The 24961-nt window shown below is 41.6% G+C and overlaps 1 protein-coding gene across 1 annotated transcript in view; it reads left to right on the top strand.

Moving 5' to 3' along the window:
* tdrd3 (tudor domain containing 3) overlaps positions 1-24961 on the top strand; it is a 193968-nt gene that overhangs the window by 108199 nt on the left and 60808 nt on the right. The window contains 1 exon segment of the mRNA XM_068034428.1: positions 11475-11600. Within this exon segment, the coding sequence (XP_067890529.1) occupies positions 11475-11600 (126 nt within the window).

The following is a 24961-nucleotide window of genomic DNA, read 5'->3' as shown; positions in this document are numbered from 1 at the left end:
CACATTTTCATGGTGGGGGGGGGTGGTGGGAGGTGGTGGTTGGTGGTGGTGTTGTGGATTCTAAAATGTAGAGCCCTGAACCTTGGAATGTGTTTGCATTTTACTTAGGAAGAGGAGACATGGCGTACGCTTATGAACTGTCTGTGTTAGTGAGTTTGGGTTGGATCCTGTTTTCTTTGAATTGCAAGTCTTTGAATGAATGCAAAAACAATTTTTAAAGAGGAGTCGAGCATTTTCAGGGGAACTTTGAATACATAGCAACTTTTTAAAATGCAGACATATAAATTCTAAGTTTAGATAGGTTTGAAGTTGAACTTTACAATCTGGACAGTAGGGAGACATATGTATTGCTATGTGTGAGTGACTACTGTTCTTGCTTTCTGTCCAGCATCTATTTTGTCGCTGAGCTTGAGTTTTTTTTTGTTGGTGTTCAGACTTCCTGCAAGTCCTAGTAAAAGATTTGATGGAGAATCTAATTGTGGCAGTTTTGATTAAAGTGTAGATATATATCTTCAAAACCTTTTCTGCTGGTGATCAGTGATTCCGCTCAATATTAACTTTTGGGGGAAAAACTGCTTTATTCCTCTTTAGATGCAGTACATTGGTACAAAACCTCCTTCAGGGCAAGTGTAAGGTAGAGTGTATATAACTTTCATTGAAAAGTTGTGCAAAGTCTAAGGGATTTGGAAAGAGGGAAAAAGTACTGAGCTGAGTATTCCAGTGACAGGTTCTTGCATTTCACTGTTAGTAATTTACATTCACAACTTTACTTCAGAAGCTCAGTCTAAAAACCAAGTGACAGTTCAAGCAAAAGATGCATCAAGGGAATGACGAGAACATTTAGACCAACTACATAAGTGGACATAACAGAGGAAACTTAATGCTCAGGAATGTGAAGTATATTTAGTTCAAAAACATTGATGCCTAAAGTTGGATTTGAAAGAGATGTAGCTGCTATTGGAAACTCTGAATTCAACATATACATTCGCTGAGGAGCAGTAATTTGTTAAGTGGATGAGTGCAGAATTATAGTCAAACTATGAAAGTATCAGTTGGAAGAAGTCTTGCTTAATCTTGAAGAGCTCTGGTCAAACCATACCTTTGTCCTGTTGCCATTTCTGTTCATAGCCTTGAAGGAATCTTTCTAATGCTACAGAGAAGAGTTATGCGATTGACCCTACATATCTGAGTTAGGATGGCCGACTGGAGAGACTGGAGTTTCTGTAGTGGAGAGGTATATGCAGCAAGCTATTTGAAATTAAATGATAACAATGAGGCAAGGGGCACTGGTTTAAAGTAGTAGGAAGCAAATTTAGGACTGATGTCAGGAGGTTCTTGAGCAAACAATGTGTGAAACTAGTTTCCAAATAAGATACTGGAACCACAAATACTCTTTATGAATGGGGAGAGGTGGATTGTAGGGCCCTTCCAGAGGGACAATTATGATGAGTTGAGTGGCCCCTCTCAATAGATCTCCTTGTAATCCAGGTTAAGGCTCCATGACTAGTTAGATAACCACCAACTTGCATTTTTATTGCAACTCTGAATTTCCTAAGGTTTAAATAGAACAGAGCAAGAGTTGAGGGAGGTGACAGAAGATGTGGTTAAATAGAGGTTTTGAGGGGCCTTAGAAAAACGAGCAAAGCACTGTCAAGGTGGGGTGGGGGGTGGTTAGGATGAGAGACATGGGATAGGATGGTTGAAGATTCTGCAAATGAGTGGAGAATCCACTGAAAGTCAAAACTGATAAGTTCGACACTGGGACATAAAGCTGAAAGAGGGTTGGGCAGAGGTTGAATTTTAGCTGTGAGGAAAGATTGGATCGGCTGGCATTGTTTACTTTGGATCAGAGGATGCTGAGGGCAGATTTAATTGAGGTGTATAACGTTGAGGGGCCTGGACAGAGGGGATAGAAAGGACCTAATTCCCTGAGCAGAAAAGTCTATAACCATGGGCCACAGATTTTATGGAATTGGTAGAAGGATTAGAGGGGTTTTGAGAATTTCTTTTCACCCGAGGGTGGTGGGGTCTGGAACTCATTGCCTGAAGGCGTGGTAGAGGCAGAAAACCTCATAATATGTGAGAAGGACTTGAATATCCACTTGAAGTGCCTTAACCTACAGTGCTATGGATCAAGAGGTAAAAGTTAAGATGTGGCTGGATAGCTCTTACCCAGCTCACACAGACATGATGGGCCAAATGGCCTCATTTTGTGCCAAAATTTCTATGAAACAAATATTTGTAAACAAAGGCACCTAATTTACTGTTGGTGCATTACTGGATGAGACAGTGTAGTTGTTGACTGCAAAGCTCCCCACTGTTGATGCTTCTCAACAACTATGAACGTTTTCTTTCTGCTTGAGGGCTGAAGACAAGCTGGACAGCCTGTTTATTCTTTTGAAGGTCAATGCTTTTGTACGTATTTTCTGTGCTGTCTAATCTCCAGTTTGCCATCGAAAATAAGTGTGACTGAAAACTCTAAATGCTGACTGATCTCTGACATCCTGGGATATTGTACCCCACTAGTTATAGATTGCCAACACAAAACGACCCATTAATTCCTCATCTGTTTTCTGTCCATTAACCAATTCTCAGTCATATACCCTGAATTTCATTTCAATGTTTGGCTAACTGGCGTATTGCTTTCTGGTTTCTCTCTCTCTCTCCCCCCTCCCTCCTTTCTTAAATAGCAGGGTTATGTTTGCGACCTTGCAATCTGCGGGAGCTGTTCTAAAAACCTGAATACTGCAAGGCCAAAACCAGTGTGTTCACCATCTCTGCAGCCACATCTTTTAGAAGTCTGGATATAAACCATCAGGTTTAGGGGCTTTTAGTCTAATTTAATTTCTTGAGTACTATTTCTTCATTTTTACTCGTTAAATTCTTCACTCTTGCTAGACCCTTGGTTTCCCACTACCTTTTGGAATACTTTTTGAGCCTTCCACTGTGAAAACAGATGCTTTTGTTTTATGTCTCTACCACTTCTTTATTCTCCATTATAACTTCTTTTGCCTCGTGTTTAGTTTTGCTAATCTCTTCATTTCTAGATAACTATAGAAACTTTTACCATTTGTTTTTATCTCTCGCTCGTTCACTCTCATTTTCTCTCTCCATTAACTTGTTGGCGCCCTTCACCGAATTCTGAAATCGTCCCAGTCTTCAGTTGTCTTTCTCGCAACTTTTTAAGCCTCTTCCTTTAATCTAATGCTATCTTTAACTTCTCTTCTTCGGCACGGTTGGACCACTTTTTTGTGGTATTTTTCTTCCTTAGGGGAATGTTTGTTCGTTGTGAGTTATGTATTTTTTTTTTCCAGGTTTGCCACTGAGCTACTGCCAGGTCTTTTCATCTTGTATCTGTCTACTTTGGCCAACTTGCCCCTCATACCTACATAGATTGTTTTGTTCCGATCCTAGTTTCAGACTTAACTGAATCACTTTCAAAAATAAATGTAGAATTCTGTTATTTTGTGATCACTCTTCCGCAAAGGCTCCTTTACTCCAGGTTTATTAATTAACCCTGTCCCATTGCGCAATACTTGATCTAAAGTAGCCTGTTTCCTGGTTGGTTCAGTGACAAGCTGATCTAGAAAACCATCTTGAATGCATTCCATGAACTCATTCTCTAGCCTATTATTGCAAATTTGGTTTTCCCAGCCTTTATGAAGCTTGAAGTCCCTTATGATTATTGTATTAACCTTGTTATATGAACCTCTAATTTCCTGATTTATGCTCTGCCCAATGTGACAAGTAATGGGCCTATGAAGTGTTCCCATGATTGTTTTCTGCCCGAGTTGTTTCTTGCCTCCATCCAAACTGATTCTACTTGGTTTTGTGAGGCAAGGCCCTTTCTCCCGACTGTCTTTATTCCATCCTAAATTATCAGGGCTACCCTCCCCTCCGTTTTTCTTCTGCTTAGCGGTTTTAAATGTCAAGTATTCTGTAATATTCAATGCCCAACCTTGGTCATGCTGCAACCACATCTCCATAATGAACACAAGACATAAGAATAGGAGTAGACCGTATGGCCCATTGAGCCTGCTTCGCCATTCATTGCGATCATGCTTGATCTTAGGCTTCATTTCCACTTTCCCGCCTGCTTGCCCTTTCCCTTGATTCCCTGACAGACCAAAAATCTGTATCCCAGCCTTAAATGTATTCAACAATGGAGCATCCACAATCCTGAAAATGAAAGAGAGGAGAGGGAATTTAAGTTAAAAGAGACAAAGGGGTAGTCTTAAATCCAGGGAAAATTTGCGTCAGGAAGAATCTGAGTTTAGATCAGGACCCAGCGAGAAGTTGTTTAAATTATTACAGGCTCTTCCTAAGTTTGAGGGAAGGAATGGAGAGGCATTTTTCATATCTTTTGGAAAAAATAGCCTAACAAATGAAATGGCCAAAAGAAAGCTAGACTTTGCTCATGCAAGGCAGACTGGTAGGCAGAGCTCATGAAGCTTATGCCATGCTTTCTGAAGCGGCTTCTGCAGATTGTGAGGTGGCAAAAAAGGCTATTCTCTGCGTATGTGTTAGTCTCTGAAGCTTACCGTCAGAAGTTTAGGAACTTGGAAATTGTCTGGCCAGACATATTTAGAATTTGAGAGGGTGAAGCAAATGAATTTTGACCGTTGGGTATGGGCATTAAAGATAGAAACGACATATGAGAACCTTAGAGAATTGATTCCCTTAGAAGAGTTTAAAAACTCCATTCCTTCAGTAGTGAGAACTCATAGATAACCTGAAAGTTTTGAAAGCTAGGCAAGCAGCAGAGTTTGCTAATGATTTTGAGCTTGTGAATAAGCCAACCTATTTTGTCTGTCACCCCCATAAACCCGAGAAGGATAGAAAGTGGGAGAGTGAAAGGAAGGCAAGTAGCCGGGGACAAGAAGGAACAGCTGGGAATGCCCCAGGATCACCACCTCAGGTCAGAAAGGAAGTTGCTGAGGGTGGAAGTGAGGTTCGCAAGCCTGAGTGTTGTCATGGCAACAAAACGGGTCATTTTCATTCAGAGTGCTGGAAATTGTGAGGTAAACCCATAGGACTTGTTGGGGTACGCAAAGTTAGTACAGAGGACAAGACTCTGATTGAGAGTATAGCAGACCAGGCTATAGCTTTAACGACAGCTGTGAATGTGAAACCAGATACTAAAACTAAGAGGAGTGCAGAGGTTAAGAATAAAATACCTGAGAGTTATAATGATTTTTTGTCAAAGGGGAGAGTAACTCTGGTTTTCCTGCCTCACTTACAGGATACAATCATTATACTCAGAGATACAGGAGCAACCTAAAGACTCTTGCTGGGGAAAGATATGAGGTTTCCACCAGAAAGCGCCTTGAACGCTAAAGTTTTAGTTAATGGAATTGGTGGGGTGTATATACCCGTACCTTTGTATAAAGTATGCCTAGAGAGTGACTTAATAACTGGGGTAGTAACTGTAGGTGTTGTCCACAGTTTACCAGTAAAGGGAATTGATCTACTCCCAGGAAATAATTTGGCAGGATTAAAAATATCAGTTTCTCCTATGGTTACAGAGGAACCATGTGAAATTAAGGAAACTGAGCAATTACAGGAGCAAGTTCCGGGAATATTTCCTGCGTGTGTAGTTACCCAAACTATGGTTAAACAGAGGTAAAAGGGGCACCACAAATAGATCATCAAGTATCTGAAACCTTCTTTGGGGATTTAGGTAATCCAAATGAGATGTTTAACAGATCATCCATCATTGCAGCACAGCAAGCTGATCCAGAGATCTACCAAATAGCACAGACAGCTCTGTCAGTGGCTGAGGTGAAAGGAGTTCCGGAAGGCTATTATATGGCAAACGGGGTTTTGAGGAGGAAGTGGAGATCGCCTCATAGACCTGCTGACGAAGACTGGACAGTTGTTGAACAGATAGTGCTACCACCTAAATATCGACAAGGATTATTAAGGTTAGCACACGACATTCCCTTATCAGGACATAGGGGAGTTCGAAAGACCAAAACATACATCAGCAAACATTATGTCTGGCTGGGTCTTGGAAAGGATGAGAGACAATTTTGTAGGGCATGCCACACCTGTCAAACGGTGGGAAAACCACAACCTACCATAAAATCAGGGGATGAGTTATTAGTGGTGTTACCGTTGCAGGGAGAACCAGTGAAAGCACAGTTTAGTGGCCCATATCGAGTGATCAAAAGAGTGGGTAAGGTAGATTACTTGATTGACACCCCCGATCTCTGGATGAAGAACCAGTTGTGTCACATTAATTTGCTCAAACCATATTACTGCAGGGAGGAGGATAAGCCAGTGCAGGTATGTCAGGTAATCGGGACTGTGGAGAAGGAAAAGGATAGTGAGGATGAGGCAGAAGTCGGCCTGGGAAATTCTCAGATTGAACCTCCATTAGCGAATGCAGAATGGTTAGGAAAATTAGACAATATGCTTTTACACTTGGAGGCAAAACAGCGTGAAGTCCTAACCAGAGTTTTCACAATGTTTCAAAAAATTTGTAGGGATAAGCCAGGATGTACAACCTTAGACACACATGAAATAAAAACAAGAAATGCTGGAAATACTCAGCAGGTCTGGCAGCATCTGTGGAGAGAGAAGCAGAGTTAACATTTTGGGTCAGTGACCTTCGGAACTGACCCGAAACGTTAACTCTGCTTCTCTCTCCACAGATGCTGCCAGACCTGCTGAGTATTTCCAACATTTCTTGCTTTTATTTCAGATTTCCAGCATCTGCAGTATTTTTCTTTTATTTTAGCCACACATGATGTGGGTATAGGGGGAGCCATTCCTTTAAAACAACATCCTTGTCGCTTAGGTCTAGATAGACAGACCCAAGTGGAAGCAGAGGTACAATGCATGCGGAAGGGCAGCTTTGTTGAACCTAGTCAGGACAGCTGGAATTTGCAGATGATGATGACTAAACCTGGTGGGACGGCTCAAACTTGCATAGACTCTAGAAACGTCACTGTGGTAAAAAAGGCAGACTCCTATCCAAATTCTCTTTTAAAGGACTGTATGGACAGAGTGGGCAACACAATGTGTCTTAAAGAGACAGATGTGTTGGAAGGATCCTGTCAAATTCCTTTGACACCCCAGGATAAGAAAAAAACAACTTTTACACCGGACAGGGTTTTCCAGTGTCAAGTGATGCCACATAGGTTAAGGGGTACTCGAGAAACTTCTCCGAGAATAGTGAACCCAGTAGTGGTCATTGCTCCGAGCTGTGCAACTCACCTGGCTGAGGTGATGGACAATGGGGACACTTGAAAGGAAAACACAAAACAACTGGAAGACTATGCTTGGAAATTTAAAATGGGTTAATTGGAACAACCTTTTGAAAATTTAAAGCTGAAATGTCCTGGTGGAACTTGTTGCTGTAGTCTAAACATTTTTTTATAAATGTGTACATCTGTAAATGTGTGGGAAAAAAAGTTAGCATTTTTTCAATTTGTATTTTTTTTACCCACTGTAAGGAAACGCATTTCAGGAATGGCGTTTCATTCTGCTAGGGGCGGAGGTGTCATGATCCTGTAGTTTTTTTTGCCGGGAATATGTGGTTTGCCTTGAGGCTTGCTTGGATAAGTATTTAAGAACCAGCAAGCCTCAGGAGTTACAGGAAGATGCATTTTCATTGCCTTAGAAACAGCCATTTGGAGACTGCGATTCAAAGGGTGCATTCTCGTTACTCTAGTTGCAGCCACTGGGAGTGAGTATTAAGCGATATATTTGATGAGATTCAATTTTGAACTGGCTTTTTAGTTGAAGACAGTTTGTTCCAACAGACAGCTATGATGGCAGCACCTGCAAAAAGAGCTCTCAGCCATTTAAATTAAAGGAATAGGATCTTAGTCTGATTAATTATTCTTTCTCAAAATTCTAAGAAAGTCATGCCAAATCAGAGATCTCTGGTAATTTAAATTGAAGAAAGGGAAGTTAGACTGTGACAATCTTTTATCCCTCAAACTCTAAAGTCAGCTTGATTCTATTGAAAGTGTTTGCAAGTCGTTAATTGTTGAAATACGCTGGAGAAGGACCGCATCACCTACTGCTGAAGTTAGACTACAGACTGTTGTACTGTGGAAGAACCTTTTTTGCCGCATCGGACGACTGTGAGGACTTCAAGCAACATTCTGTGAGGACTTCAAGCAACATTGGACTGTCAATTTTAAGTGTTTATATCTTCAGTGTTTAAGAATTTAGTTCTTCTAATTAAAGAGTTAATTTGTTGATTTTAAAGACACCTGGTTTGGTTAGCCTCATTCGGGGATTAATAGATGGTACAATTTGGCTGGGTCTTTCTTGAATTTGGAAAGTTTTAAATGATATGTTGGACGATCTGTGGAGTGACAGGATTGAATTATAAGTGTGTTTCTCCCACCACAATCAGAATCAAATATTTTGATTGGGGGCTTTGACTGGAGCGGTCAGTCGTAACATAATCATACTGTGCTTTCCTAAGTGCATTATTAAGACTTCCTTAATAATAGATTCCAGCATTTTCGCAACCACTGATAGGCTAACTGGCTTGTATTTCACTGTTTTCTCTCTCACTGCTTTCCTGAAAAGCGGTGTAACATTTGCCAACTTCCAATCTGATGGGACCGTTCCCAAATCTTAAGGAATTTTGGAAAATCATAGCGAGCGCATCCACTATCTCTGCAGCTATCTCGTTTAGAACCCTAGGGTGTAGTCCATCAGGTCCTGGAGATTTGTCAGACTTTTGTCCCCTAAGTTTCTCCAGTATTTTTTCTTTGCTGATAGGAATTTCTTTAATTTCCTCACTCTTTTTAGCCTCTTGGTTACCGTCTGTTTCTGGTATGAAACGTGTGTCTTCTGCTGTGAAGACTGACGCAAAATATTTGTTCAAAGTCTCTGCCATTTCCTCATTCCCCATGATAATTTCTCCTGTCTCTGCTTCTAAGGGACCAACATTTACTTTAGCTACTCTCGTCCTTTTGATATACCTATGAAAGCTCTTATCTGTTGTAATACTGGCTAGTTTACTCTCATTCTATTTTTTTCTTATCAACTTTTGGTGGCCCTTTGCTGGTTTATAAAACATTCCCAATCCTCAGACTTGCTATTAACTTTTTGCAACATTGTAAGCCTCTTGTTTTAATCTAATACAGTCCTTAACCTCTTGAGTGAGCCACTGATGGGTCTTCCTTGCTGCGTTTGTTTTTCAATGGAATGTATTTTGTTGAACATTTTGGAACTTAGCTTTCAAGGTTTCCTACTGTTCATTTAGCACCAGACCTTTTTGTAAATTTTTACCCAATTTACCTCAGCCAATTCTCCCTTCATAATGATGTAATTGGCTTTGTTTAAATTTAAGATTCTTGTTTGTGATTGGAGAATGTCACTTTCAAACTTAACATGGATTTCAATGGTATTATGATCAGTTGTGGATCTTTTACTATGACATAACTAATTAACCCCGCTTCATTACACAATACTACATCTCAGATAGCTTTGTCCTTGGGTATTGCTCCAAGAAACTGTCCTGAAAACTTTCTGAAAACTCAACTTCTAGACCACTCTTGCCAGTTTCATTGTCCCAGTCTACAAGAAGATTAAAATCCCCTTCAGTTATTACATAACCTTTGTTACAAGCTCCAATAATTTATTGATCAATGTTCTGTCCAACGGTATAACTACTGTTAGGGGGGCCTATAAACTACTCCCACCAGTGTTTTCTGATTCTTGCTACTCCTAATTTCCACCCATGCTCATTCTACTAGATGATCTTCTGAGGCCAGATCCTTTCTCACTAATGTCCTTATGTCATCATTTATTATGAGGGCCAACCCTTCTCCTTGGCCAATCTGTCTGTCTTTCTGCAATTTTGTGTATCCTGGAATATTTGTTACCCAGCCTTGATCACCATTTAACCATGTGTCTCTAATGGTGATTAGATCTAAATCATTTACCTCTATTTGTGCCACGAGTTCATCCATCTTATTGTAGATGATTCGAACTATCAGATGAAGAACCTTTAATTTCATTTTTTTTTACTTTTGTTCCCTGCAATGACATTATTTGCTTATGTACAATTTTTGTTAAACTGTGTCCCTTCCTGTCCCATTCTGCTCATCTTTACCCACAATGCTATACTGTTCCACTGCCTCGACCTTTCTCTGTATTTCTAAATATCCCTTCGCCCGCACCGCCGCCAGTTAGTTCACAATCTCTGGACTTATCTGCTGGTGCACTCTTTTTCCCTTCTTGCCACACTCTTATTATCATTACCCTTCTTGCTATCTTGCTCTCTCGCCTTTTTTTCTCTCTTTAAATCATCACATCTTACCTCACTTGATCCCTCGCCTCTACCTACTGCTTTAGTTCTATGACTCGCCATAACACTGGTCCCCGCTTGGTTCCGGTGAAGACATTCCCAATGGTACAGCTCCCACTTATCCCAGTACTGGTGCCAGTGCTCCATGAATCAAAACCCATTTCCCCCCCACCAATCTTTGAGCCATGTATTTAACTCTCTAACCTTATTTACCTCACACCAATTTAGCTATCTCTATCAATTCACCTATTTTGTGAATGATTTGTGCCAGTTTAGGACCTTTAGCTTTAACTTTTCCCTATTTTTCACCGAGGCCACTGTAGTCACTCATGCTCCATTACCTTTATTAAGCTCTCCGTCCCTTCCTGATATGTTCTGCATCAATTAACTCAAATTGCTGCTTTGCTCAACAGCTTTGACAGTTCTCTTGTTGCTTTTGAATTTAACCTTTCCTGAATCTTTCCACTCCCACCTTCATTAGTTTAAAGCCCTATTTACTTCCCTAGTTGATTCCGCACCTTGATTTTCAGAGCCAGGGTCCTCTCTCTCGTCTTTATCCCTTCTCTATCCCATCTGCCCCTCTCCCCACCGTTACATTTTGCCTATCTGTTCTAAAGGTCAAATGTCCTGGAATATTTAATTCCCAACATTAATTACTCTGCAACAACATCTCTGTAATGGATATTCGATTTTGGAGTAATGTAGAGTTGGAGGAGTTTGGATTGAGGCCACGGAGAGATATGAAAACAAGCATGAGAATTTTAGAATTTGAGGTGTTCCTAGATTCGGAGCCACTGTAGGTCAGCGAACATGGTTGATGGGCAAACGGGGCTTGGTGTGAGTTCGGATACTGGCAGCAGAGCTTTTGATGAGCTCAGTATATGGAGGATGCAATTTGGAAGCCTGGCCAGGAGACCATTTCAATAGTCAAGTCCCGAGATAACACAGGTGTGGATAATGGAAGGTACTTGAGACATGTATGCCTGAATGCTGCACCATCCGATGGCATTTAGCTACTGGGCCCTTAAGCCAGTTTTTTTTAAAAGGTCCGAGCAGTTTTATGATAAATTGTTGGTTCAAGTGCATATGACTGTCATATATGATTCACAGAAGTATTCAGGCTTAATGCAATGTTCACTTGAAATGTGTTCATTTTTAATTGAAATTCTTTCTTTTGTTTGATGCTGATTAGGAAAGGGAAGAGGTAGAGGCAGATCAAGACCTGAAGGTGATGATGATCTGGCAAATGCGAGACCATCTGCTCCCAGCACATTGTTTGACTTCTTAGAATCAAAGATGAGTTGCTTAAATGTTGAAGGTAAGTTTTTTTTTTTGTGTTGCCAGGGAGAGGAAGTAAACTGTATAAATTGGGTATTGCTTTTAAATGTGTCATGTTGAAGTTTCTTTGAAAATGACTAGTTTATGTTGTAGACGGGAATTTAATTTTTTTAAAATTAATTCATGGAATTTGGGCTTTGCTGGTGGTGGTGAGCCATCTCGAATCACAGTCCTTGTGGTGTCGGTACACCCACAATGCTTTTAGGGACGGAGTTTCAGGATTTTGACCCTTCGACAGTGAAGGACCATCTATATAATTGCAAGTTAAGATGGTGTGTGATTTGGAGGGGCATTTGCAGGCAGTGGTGCCTGCTGCCCTTGTTCTTCAAGGTGGTAGCGTTAGCAAGTTTGGAAGGTACTGTAGAAGGAGCCTTTGTGAGTTGAAACTGATGGATGGGCTGCCAGTCAAGCAGGAAGCTTTGGCCTGGATGGTGTTGAGCTCCTTGAGTGTTGTTGGAGTTCATCCATGAGTTGGAGGTCATCCAGGTAATTGAAGAGTATTCCATTGCAGTCCTGACTTGTACCTTGTAGATGGTGGGCAGGTTTGGGGAGTCAGGAGATGAGTTACTTGTCGTAGAATGCCTAACTTCTGACATGCTCTTGTAGCCACAGTATTTATGTTGCTGGTCCAGTTGAGTTTCTGGTCAGTGGTGACCTCCAGGATATTGATGGTGGGGGATTCAGCAATGGGGAATGCTGTTGAATGTCATGGGGGGATGGTTAAACTAGCTTTTGTTGAGGGTGGTCATTGTCTGGTACTTGTGTAGTGTGGATGCTGCCTGCCACTTAGCAGCTCAAGCCTGAATTTTGTCCAGGTCTTGCTGCATGTGGGCATGGACTGCTTCATTATGTGAAGAGGTGCGAATGGTACTGAACACTGCAATCATTAATCAACATCCCCACTTCTGACCCCATGATGGAAGAAAGTTCATAGATGATGCAGCTGAAGGTGTTTGGATCTAGGCCACTGCCCTGATGAGCTCCTGCAGTGATGTCTTGGGGAGACATGAGACATCATGAGGTTCGCTACTGCGTCCTTCTACCACTCTGGTGGGTTTGTCCTGTCAGTGGGGCAGGGCATTGTGATGGAGTAGTCTGGGACATTGGCTGAAAGGTAGGATTCTGTGAGTGAGTAGGTCAAGCTGTTGCTTGACTGGTCTGAGGGACAGCTTTTCCAATTTTGTCATGTGTCCCGAGATTTCAGCAAGGAAGATTTTGCAGGGTTGACTGGGCTGGGTGTTCCTTTGTCGTATCTGGTGCCTGGGTTAAAGCTGAGTGGTCCATCTGGTTTTTATTATTCTTTGACTTTTCTGTCGTTGTAACAAGTGGATTGTATTGAGTAATAATTCATAAAATTATTTTCTTGAAGAATAATGGCCTGATATTAGCTGCAATGTGGTATTCGTGACTAACATAAGTTAGACCATTGTGCCTCTTGATCCTCCAGTGATGTACGTGATTTATATTAGATTCGGCTCTTCATAATCAGAGACGAGAGGGAGCCTTGTTCCAAAATATATAATTATTTCAGTTTCAGAAGAAATTAAAAGCCAGGAAGTAAACAAGTTTGAATACAAAGGTTAACACAGTGCATAGCACCCTTATTGGTAATAGTTTTATTGCCCTGAAAGGTTTCCCATCAGTTGTGATCTTTGGATAAGCCGAACCATGATCTTTTCCATTGCCTCATCCAAGATAACATACAGGACTTGAATCTCCAGATTTCCCTTAAAACCATCCTATATGGTAAGAAGGATGGATCAGTACCTCCTTACTTGGAATGCTGCAAGGTTCCAAGACTAGACAAGGTTTCAATCTTCAACGGCCCAATTGTTAATGATAAAATGTTTATTTTGAAAGCCTTATTCTAAGATGGAAGTTTGCAAAAGTACTTCTCTTGCAGGTGGCGAAGTTTGTGCCAATTTGTTTAATAGAATTCATTAAAACACAGCAGCATATTGTGCTGTATAATTGTGATTCATAAATGGCACGGTCAGTGTCTGATACACTTCCAAGATGGCGGAACCAGACACAATGGAACAACAGGTGACTTAATGTTTTCGTTAAAATCACGCTCTGTACGTGAACTATTTTTAACTTCAAATGTTCATTCAATATGATCTTTTGAGTAGGTTATTTCATGAAGTGTTCTCACAGCCAGACATTGTTCCTTACCAATGTGATCGAAATGTGAATATTTATTGAGCTTATGCATTAAACATGGATGCTGTCCGGTAACAAAATATTGCTCGGGATTGCACATATTTTGGGAGACAATCCTGTATGTATAGGTCCTGATTTATACGTTGAGAAATAGCCCAATGTTTGCTTTTGGGATTCCTTTAAGGTGGGAACCACATAAAACATTAAGTTTATTATAAAATGAAGACCTTCCTCAGTGTATATGGTAATAGTATTGTGTCTATGCCTGCTTAAATTCATCACAATACCAATATGTTAAGTGATATTTAACCAAGGCTGCCTAATGAGCAATTGAATACTGTTTCTGAGCTTTCCATTCGATAACGGTCCTAGTGGCTCCGGTGACCGAAGTAGCGTTAATTCAACAAATTCATGATCACCATTGAGTTTGTTGCAAGATGGAGTTGTTCCTTTATCAAGGGTATCTGGAGCAATGTGTAAGTACGAGAAAACTACAGCATGCAAGTCATGATATAAGTCACTAACATTAATTTCCAGCAATATTTGGGCAATAATGGGTTACAACTGGTTGTAAAAAATCATGAGCTTGTTCATGACACCAGCCATTATTAGTGCATAACAACCCCAGCAACTTGTGGTGACTAAGAGCTCCACCATGAGTTGCGAATCACCACAAATTGCTCTGCCACTAACCTCACAAAAATAGAAGCTCGTGTCAACCTCTCTGTTGACTTTCATTGAGTGTTAAGAATTTGCTGTATTTGTGCATTAAATACAAATTAATCTCACGTCAGCCTTTTAGAGTTGGTAATTCATGTTGCAGTGACCCCATTAAAGACACGACTTATGGTCCTTCCCTCATTAGTAAATAGAAGAAAGAACGGACAAGAATAAAAGTCAGTGCAAGTTGTGAAGGAGTACCTATACAAAACACTGATTCACTTTTCACAACTTTGTAGAAAGGTTTTAAGAAATATTCATTTTTTTTATTTTTCGGGTTACATTTAGGTCATGTCAAAAGTTACACGTCATTCACCACTCAGTGCCTCACATTGACTGAGGTGTTTGTCTGTTTTGTTTAATTTATAGTGACATGTAGTTAGTTTGTTTGGACCTGACGTTTGAGGTACCAGTTGCCCCATTGACATTGCTACGCCATTATCAATTCGCAGCACAAGAATAGAAGTATCTGAAGGGTGAGGAAAAATAATTGGCTTCATAACACTCACTGTGAGATGTGCTGCTGCAACAGTTTCTGGGCCAATAATGGTCTGTGCCTTGGATGGCACAACTTTTCAGCAAAGTTTGACATTGCTGCAGCTGATAGCAAGTATTTAATAAAGTGGCATTGATTTCTATTTCGACTATAGTGTAGTTGTTTCTCTTTAAGAAAAGAAAGTAGTGGTGGTAATTGAAAAGTTACTTATGATGTTGCAAGGAATGAACATTTTCATTGGAGTCATGTGACATTTGGTAGTAAAGTGCACAAAGTCAGACAAGTTTTCGCACTCATGATTGGAGCAATGTTGTCAGTACCTTTGTTTTCCCTAGTTCATTGTAGTTCATTTACAAGCCAGAATTAGTTCCATAGATTTTTAAAAATGTTTTATTAATTTTTTGAAAATTGGCCAACAGCTCCATTTTGTTCTGGTTGGTTCTGGCTGCACCTTCATGAATTAAGTTGGTTCAGTTCACTGAAAGCCTGTTTCAGCAACCTTTCCGATGAATGATGCTTGCAACAGCTGTTTTTGCTGTACAACATACCACTATGAAGTGCCAGCCCTGGAATAAATTGAGCAGAGAGAGTACAATGTGACTCTCATTCACAAGAAGACTATGTGCATTTACTGATGTGCTTAAAGTAGCCGAGGTGGAGAGTTTGTCAGTTCAAAATTCCATAGGAAATTGAATCTCTTAATGGCGAGGAGCATGTAGGTAGGGTGGAAACACCTGAACCAGGAGATGTTCCGTTTAATGCTTGGTTATTGAAATTGCTTGACAGGGCCCTTGGTGTTGGTGATTGATACTTAGGAAATTGTGCCCAGGTAAGCTCTCAGCTCCCAGTTAAAAGCTAACTTGAACAAGCAGCTTAAAAAGTTGATATACATGCCATTGGAATCCTTCTGAACATCTGGAAAATGACTGTTATTTTGGCTGGAAGATTTACCCAAACTGCAAGTTCTTGGAATAAATTTGCATTATTTTTTTGCTTAGGTCAGTCATTTGTCATTTTTATTTGAGTCAAGAATTTGTCCTCATTTTTTTCTGCTATCACAGAAATCAGACTTGTGATCCAACAGAGATCAGAAATATGACTTCCAGTTTGTGTTGCTTACATACACATCCATAAGTTGCAACGTCTCATTTGGAAAATTTTCAAATCTCAAGCTTTTTTATGCTTTCTCTGGTGAAAAAGCCGAAGGCAAAGTGGGGATCAAACAGCAGATAACTGAATGGATAGCTCCATTCATTCTACATTCCTCACAGTCTGCAGGGAAAAAAACCCAGCGTTAGTTTAAGGGTAATTTCATGGCTTCTTCCTGGTATCTGTTAACATTCCAATTAATATCCTTTGGAAGGCTGTCTTATGGAGCAATCCTCACAACTGCCCTAAATTTTTCAGTGTAGGTTTAATATTAGCATACAACTTTTTGACTAGCTGGTGATAGGTAGTGATTGAGCTCTCTTGATGGGGCCTTCCACTCCTGGATGGTGGTACAGCAAAACCTGTACCAACAGACACCCCCAATAAATGGGCACCTGCAAAACATGAACACATTGACAGTCCCAAATAATTTATGTTGTAATCCATACATGCTGTGTCTTGAAAGCATTGGCACTCTCAAATTACAAACTCTGGACAACCTTCAATGAATCTTATAACTAGGGTTGTAGATAGGACTTCAAACTAATTAGTGGGCGGAGGGTTCAATTGAAAGGAAGTTTTAAAAAATCAACAAGAGAGCAGAGATGCAGGGAAGTGAAGAGGGGAATGGGAATCAGTGTGACGGGAAGGGGCAGAAAATATAAGTAGAAGAGTGCAGCAGAAATTAGAACCAGAATGAGTAATAATGGTACAAAGTTAAATAGAAATAAATGAATATGACTTGATAGCTATTACAGAGACGTGGATGTAGGGTGACCAAGACTTGGGAACTCGATTTTCAAAGGTATTCGTTCTGGAAAAATAGGCAAAAAGGCAAAGGAGGTGGGGTAGCTTTGTTAATAAAGAAAGGTATCAGTGCGGTGGTGAGTAGTGATATAGGTGCAAGAGATTGTGATGGAATCAATTTGGGTGGAAATAAGGAATAGCAAGGGAAGAAGTCACGCGTGGGGTTTGTCTGTAGGCCCCTGAAGAGTTGCCTCACTGTAGGACAAAGCATAAATTGGGAAAAAACGGAGGCGTATCAGAAGGGCGCTACAATTGTTGTGGGTGATTTTTAATCTGCATATTGACTGGACAAATCAGATTGGCAGAGGTAACATGGAAGACGAATTTGTTGAGTGCATCAGGGATTGTTACTTAGAGCAATACTTTACAGAACCTACCCGGGAATAGGCTGTTTTAGATCTATTAAATGAGGTAGGATTAATAAGAGATATTGTTGTTAAGGATCCTCTAGGGGGTAGCGATCACAACATGGCAGAATTTCAATTTCACTTTGAGGGCGAGCAACTCTGGTCTCAAACCAGTGTCCTCATCTTAAACAAGGGCAATTACGGAGGTATGAAGGAAGAGTTGTCTAAAGTGGGCTGGAAAATAGACTAAGAGGAAGGTCAGTGGATGAGCAGTGGCAGACATTTAAGCAGATATTTCATAACGCTCAGCAAAAATTTATCCTGGTCAAAAGAAGGACTCAGTGAGAAGAATGAACCACCCGTGGTTAACAAATGCAGTCAAGGAAAGAATCCAAGCAAAAATTAAGGCATACAAAGCAGCAAAAGCAAGTGGTAGGCCAGAGGATTGGGAATGTTTTGGGAACCAGCAGCAGATGACTCGAAAGTTAATGAAGAGGGAGAAAATTGATTATCAAAGTAAATTGGCAAGTAATATAAAAACGAACAGCAAGGGCTTCTACAGGTATATAAAAAGAAAGATAGTAGCTGGAGTGAGTGTGGGACCCTTGGAGAATGCAACTGGAGAATTGATAACAGGGTATAGGGAAATGGCAGATAATTTAAACCAATATTTTGCATTGGTCTTCATGGTGGAGGACACAATTAACATCCCACAGATATCAGATAAGCAAGGAACTAATGGGTGGAAAGATCTTGTAACAGTCTCTATCACGAGGGACAAAGTATTTGACAAACTAATGGGACGAAAGGCAGACAAATCGCCAGGACCCGATGGCCTGCATCCAAGGGTTTTAAAGGAAGTGGCTGCAGAGATAGTGGAGGCATTGGTCGAAATATTCTAGAACTCACTGGATTCTGGGAGGGTCCCAGCGGATTGGAAAACTGATAATGTGATGGCCCTGTTCAAGAAGGGAGGGAGACAAAAAGCAGGAAACTATAGGCCAGTCAGCCTAACATTGGTAGTTGGGAAAATGCTACAGTCCATTATTAAGAAGAAATAGCAGGACATTTAGAAAAGCTTAACGCAATCAAACAGAGTCAACATGGTTTTGTGGAAGGGCAATCATGTTTGACAAATTTGCTAGAGTTCTTTGAGGATATAACAAGCAGAGTTGATAAAGGGGAACTGGTAGATGTAGTGCATTTGGATTTCCAGAAGGCATTCAATAAGGTGCCACATGAAAGATTATTGCACAGGATAGGAGCTAACGGCATTGGGGGTAATTTATTAGCATGGATTGAGGTTTGGTTAACTCACAGAAGACAGTCAGAATTAACGGGTTTTTTTTCAGGTTGGAAAGACGTAACTTAATGAAGTGCCACAAGGATCAGTCCTTGGGCCTCAATTATTTACTATCTATATTACTGACTTGGAGGGGGCAGAGTGTAATATATCCAAATTTGTTGACTATACCAAAACAGGTGGGAGGGCACGTTGTGATGAGGACATGGGGAATCTGCAAGGGGATATGGATAGGTTGAGTGAGTGGGCAAAAACTTGGCAGATGGAGTTTAATGTAGGAAAATGTGAAGTCATGCACTTTGGTAGAAAGAATCAAAAGGCAGACCATTATTTAAATGGAGAGAGACTCCAAAAAGTGCAGCATCGAGGGATCTGGGTGTTCTTGTGCATGAAACACAAAAAGCTAGGTGCAGCAAGTAATTAAGAAGGCAAATGGAATTTTGGCCATTATTGCTGGGGGGTTTGGAGTTTAATAATAGGGAGTCTTGTTACAACTGTACAGGGTGTTGGTGAGGCCGCAGCTGGAGTACTGTGTACAGTTTTGGTCCTGTATTTAAGAAGGGATATGCTGGCATTGGAGGCAGTTCAAAAGAGATTCATTAGGCTGATTCCTGGGATGAAGGGGTTGACTTATCAAGAACGGCTAAACAGATTAGGCCTTTATTCATTAGAGTTTAGAAGAATGAGGGGTGATCTTAATGAAACGTTCAAGATTCTGAGGGGGCTTGACAGGGTAGATGTTGAGAAGATGTTTCCACTCGTGGGGGAATCTCGAACTGGGGGACATAGTTACAGAATAAGGGGACACTCATTTAAAACTGAGATGTGACGGAATTTCTTCTATGAGGTAGTGAATGTCTGGAATTCTCTACCCCAGAGAGTTGTGGAGGCAAGATCACTGAAAGAATTTAAAAATGAAATAGATAGATCTTTGAAATAGAGGTTAGTTGAGGGCTGTGAGGAGTTGGCACAAAAGAGGAGTTGAGGTCTGGGGCAGATCAGCCATGATCTTATTGAATGGCAGGGCAGGCTTGAGGGGCTGAATGGCCTACTCCTTTTTCTTATGTTCTTATGTTATGCAAGTCCATTTGGAACTTAAAACATGGGACACAGCCTGACATAACTCTTCAATATTCAAAGTCTTTGACCTGATTGTGATTCCTTTTTGTTCCTGGTTTTGAATCCTCACACAGCTGCTGGCACTACCATTCAGATGCACGCGATTGCTCAAGATGCGTGTGGACCCAACCTACCCCATGCAGGACAGTATGGTTGTCTGTCATTGTTGGAATTGTTAGTCAAAGCAGTTATAGCTATAGACACATTTTCTTTGTTGAGTTTCAGGGTGAAGTTCCTAGCATTGTTGAAGCTAATTAGGTTTCAGTTATCTCAGCTGGTTCTTGAAGATTGATTAGAAAATATTTACCAGACAAGTTTTGAGGGAATTAGAGTCAGTTATACAGCACAGAAACAGGCCCTTCGGCCCATCGTGTCTGTGCCGGCCATCAAGCACCTATTTTCCTATAATCCCATTTTCCAGCACTTGGCCCGTAGCCTTGTATGCTATGGCTTTTCAAGTGCTCATCTAAATACTAAAATGTTGTGAGAGTTCCTGCCTCGACCACCCCTTCAGGCAGTGTGTTGCAGATTCCAACCACCCTCCGGGTGAAATTTTTTTTTCCTCAAATCCCCTCTAAACCACCTGCCCCTTACCTTAAATCTATGCTCCCTGGTTATTGATCCCTCTGCTGAGGGAAAAGGTTTCTTCCTATTTATCTTATCGATGCCCCTCATAATTTTGTATACCTCAATCAGGTCCTCCCCCGGCCTTGTCTGCTCTAAGGAAAACAACCCTAGCCTATCCAGTCACTCTTCATAGCTGAAATGCTCCAGCCCAGGCAACATCTTGGTGAATTTCCTTTGCACCCTCTCTAGTGCAATCACATCCTTCCTATTGTGCAGTGTAAATTGCTGATAAACAGAAGCATAATGAGTTGGCACTGGATCAAAAATTAAAGTTTGTTAACCAACACAAATGTGGCACCCAAAGCACCCTTCAGTTGGCAAAAACCTTATGTTTTCAGTAGATTGAAGTGCTGAACTTGATGTGTATGAATCCCACTGCTGTACTGCGAGGAAGGGTCTTTGCTACAGATCTGACCTATCGACTGTGAATACCCTGGTGTGGGAGTTGGTGTGGTCGGTCACATCCATCCTCATTTCTGTCCGTTCCTTCAACAAAAAGCCCTTTGCTATGCTCAGTTGCTAGTTATCACCATGTTCAAAGTCTCAAATGGGTGACTGAAGTCATTCCGCAAGCATCGCTTGATCTCCTTCCAAGTCATCTTGGGCGAGAGTACCAGCACCATCCCAATGTTGTCCATGACTGGGGGAAAAAAATCAAGGAAGACTTGCATTTATATCGCGCTTTTCCCAATCGCCAGATGTTTTAAAGGACTTGACAGTAAATAAACTACTTTGGAAGCGTGGTCACTGTTGTAATGCAGGAAACAGCAGCCAATTTTGTGCACGCAAACTCTCACAAACAGTAATGTGATAATGACCAGATAATCTGTTTTTATGATGTTGATTGAGGGGTGCATATTGGCCAGGACTCCAGGGATAACTCCCTGGTGGTTCTTCAGAATAGTGCCATGGGTTCTTTTACATCCACCAGAGCAGGCAGATGGAACCTCGGTTTCATGTTGCATCTGAAAGATGACAATGCAACACTCACTCAGTACTGCACTGGAGTGCCAGCCTTGATTTTTGTGCTCAAGTCCTGGAGTGGGAATCAACGTCTTGGTTGAGTCATATGAATCAAGGGACTTCTATAGCATGGATGAAACTAGCATGTTTTTCCAGGCCTTACTTGACAAGACCCTCGCCATCTCTGGTGAGCAGTGTAAAGGAGGTGAAAAGTCAAAGGAGCTTATCACAGATGCACTCGGGGAAAACCCTCTGCTGTCATCTGAGCTCCAGGACATCACTGCAGGAGTTCCTCAGGCTAGTCTCCTAGGCCCAACCATCTTCAGCTGCTTCATCAATGACCTTCCTTCAATCATAAGGTCAGAAGTGGGGATGTTCGCTGATGATTGCACAATGTTCAGCACCATTCGTGACTCCTCAGATACTGAAGCAGTCAGTGTTGAAATGCAGCAAGACCTGGACATTATCCAGGCTTGAGCTGATAACTGGCAAGTAACATTCGCGCCACACAAGTGCCAGGCAATGACCATCTCCAACAAGAGAAAATCTAACCATCTCGCCTTGACATTCAATGGCATTACCATCGCTGAATCCCCCATTATCAACATACTAGGGGCTACCATTGACCTGGAACTGAACTGGAGTAGCCATATAAATACCATGGCTACAAGAGCAGGTCAGAGGCTCAGAATCCTGCGGCGAGTAACTCACCTCCTGACTCCCCAAAACCTGTCCACCATCTACAAGGTACAAGTCAGGAGTGTGATCGAATACTCTCCACTTGCCTGGATGTGTGCAGCTCCAACAACACTCAAGAAGCTTGATACCAGCCAAGGCAGAGCAGCCCACTTGATTGGCACCCCATCTACAAACATTCACTCCCTCCACCACCGGCGCACAGTGGCAGCAGTGTGTACCATCTACAAGATGCACTGCAGCAATGCACCAAGGCTCCTTAAACAGCACCTTCCAAACCCGCGACCTCTACCAACAAGAAGGACAAGGGCAGCAAATGCATGGGAACACCACCACCTGCATGTTCCCCTCCACGTCACACACCATCCTGACATGGAACTATATCGCCGTTCCTTCACAGTCGCTGGGTCAAAATCCTGGAACTCCCTTCCTAACAGCACTGTGGGTATAACTACCCCACATGGACTGCAGCTGTTCAAGAAGGCAGCCCACCACCACCACCAATTAGGGATGGGCAATAAATGCTGGCCTGGCCAACGACGCCCCCATCCCATGAATGAATTAAAAAAAAACTGTTGTGAGGGAGTTCACCAAGCCTTCAATCATTAACTTCGCCCTTGAGTGATTTTGTAACATCAACTTACTCACCCTTCCAATCATCTGGGAGCATGAGAAAAAGACTTGGATGACCAGTGTGATCACCTCTTAGGCTGAGAACTGAAGCAGTCAAATGTGCTTCAAAAACTTAAACTTGATCTGTTTGTGGGTAATACCACCTCACCCTGCTATTCAGCCTTTCCAACATGGAGCTAACGTTCTTTCCGACCAACGTCCCCTTGATTCTTCAACCCCTGATAAAGACATAATCAAGGCTTTCAAAACAGTGCTCCAGGCATCTGTGTAACTGTCATCACCAAGAGATTCTCTGTCTGTCTTCATCTTGCAATCATCATCGCTGGCCAGTAAAATAGCCCACCGAGTCACTGTACTCATGCCTGCCATTGGATTGCCTCTGTAGTACAACAGTCAAGCCATCCATTTTCACCAAGTGTTTTGCTAGCTAGAGCTTTCCCATCAAGAAACCTGGGAGCTGCTCTCTATTCCTGACCCCTTCCACTATTGTGCTCCCTTGCACTACTAGACCTCCTGTTAGCAGAGGAGTTTGCCTCTTGAGAAATCCCTGACCGAGTCCTGGGTTTTATGTCCAAGATTTTATGGACTTCAGTGCTTGCTGAAGTGCCCCAGCCTATGAAGATGCAGTGATAAACTGGAAGTGGAGCAAGGACCCGATCCCATATCTATGAAAATACTTCAAATGTGGGAATTTCCAATGATATCCACACGGCAGCAACTCATTGCTGAACCGCATTAGTGCAGCTGAATCGGATGAAACTGACTGCTATATGGAATCGAAATCCCATAGTGTCCAGCCATCATTGGTACCAGCCAAAAGGGCAGGTATTGAGGTCCTAAGGTCAGATTTTCAGGAGCTAGGGAGGAATTTGAAGGGTAGGACCTCAAAGGTAGTAACCTTGTGATTTATTCCCAGTGCCCGCGCTAGCAAGAGTAGCAATAGGAAGATAGATCAATACATGGCTTGAAGCATGATGCAGGAGGGAGGGCTTAAAGTTCTTGGGGCATTGGGACCAGTTCTGGGGTAGAAGGTATGGGTTGCACTTCAACAGAGCTGGGACCAGTGTCCTGGGGGAAGGCTCACCAGTGTGGTTGGAGAGGGTTTAAACTAAGTTGGCAGGAGGATGGGCAGCAGCATGTAGAAATAGGCGGGAAGAATGAGGGTGTTCAATAGTACCAGAGAAAGGAGTAGTTCCATATTCGATAGGAGTGGACCGAGAAGGACTAAAAGGATTGCAGAGATAGGATTACAATGCATGTATGTAAAATCACCAAGTGTGATGAATAAGGTTGGTGAGCTACAAGCACAAACAGCAGTATGGTAATATGATCTAGTGATAATGACGGAAACGTGGCTTTAAAATGGTGACAACTGGGCACTTAATACTCAAGGATATAAAGTGTTCAAGAAAGATACAGAAGGAAAAAAAGGACGAAGGGTAGCAATACTGTTTGGGAAAGACTTTTTAGTTTTGGGAAGAGGGTATGTCCTTAGTCCAAAACTTTATTCGCCAGGAGTAAAACAGCCATTTTCCCAAAACTGGAGTTGAAAGGACCCTGTTTAAAACAGTTACCAAAGGACAGGCTAAAATAAAAGTATAATACTGCGTGCTGGAAATCTGAAATAAAAACAAGAAATGCTGGAACCACTCAGCAGGTCTGGCAGCATCTGTGGAAAGAGAAGCAGAGTTAACGTTTCGGGTCAGTGACCCTTCATCGGAAGGGTCACTGACCCAAAACGTTAACTCTGCTTCTCTTTCCACAGATGCTGCCAGACCTGCTGAGTGGTTCCAGCATTTCTTGTTTTTATACCAAAGGACAGGCTGTTGGTCTCAGACTAGAAAGGACAAGCTTTTCAAATGCTAAACCAAAACCCACCCACCAAACAGAGATAAAAGCAAAATACTGCGGATGCTGGAAATCTGAAATAAAAACAAGAAACGCCGGAAATACAAAACAGGTCTGGCAACATCTGTGGAGAGTGAAGTAGAGTTAACCTTTCAGGTCAGTGACCCGTCTTCAGAACTGGCAGATGTAAGAAATGTAAAAGATTTTAAGCAAGTAAAGTGGGGGTGGGGCAAGAGATAACAAAAGATAAGGTGTTGATAGGACAAGGTCCCAGAGAATAACAGACCAGAAGGTCATGGAGCAAAGGCAAACAAAATGTTAATGGTGTGCTGAAAGACAAAGCATTAGTACAGATAGGGTGTTAATGGACTGAAAATTGAACAGCCACAAACACCAACATTAAAAAAAAAGTGGGTATGCACCGTAGGAAGAAACTGAACGAAATAAAATAAAATAAACACAAAAAAGAA

Source organism: Heterodontus francisci, chromosome 6, assembly GCF_036365525.1.
Source record: "Heterodontus francisci isolate sHetFra1 chromosome 6, sHetFra1.hap1, whole genome shotgun sequence".
In the NCBI taxonomy this organism is placed as follows: Eukaryota; Metazoa; Chordata; class Chondrichthyes; order Heterodontiformes; family Heterodontidae; genus Heterodontus; species Heterodontus francisci.
Note: the sequence above shows the minus strand (reverse complement) of the source record. Positions and strands in the feature narration are given on the sequence as shown.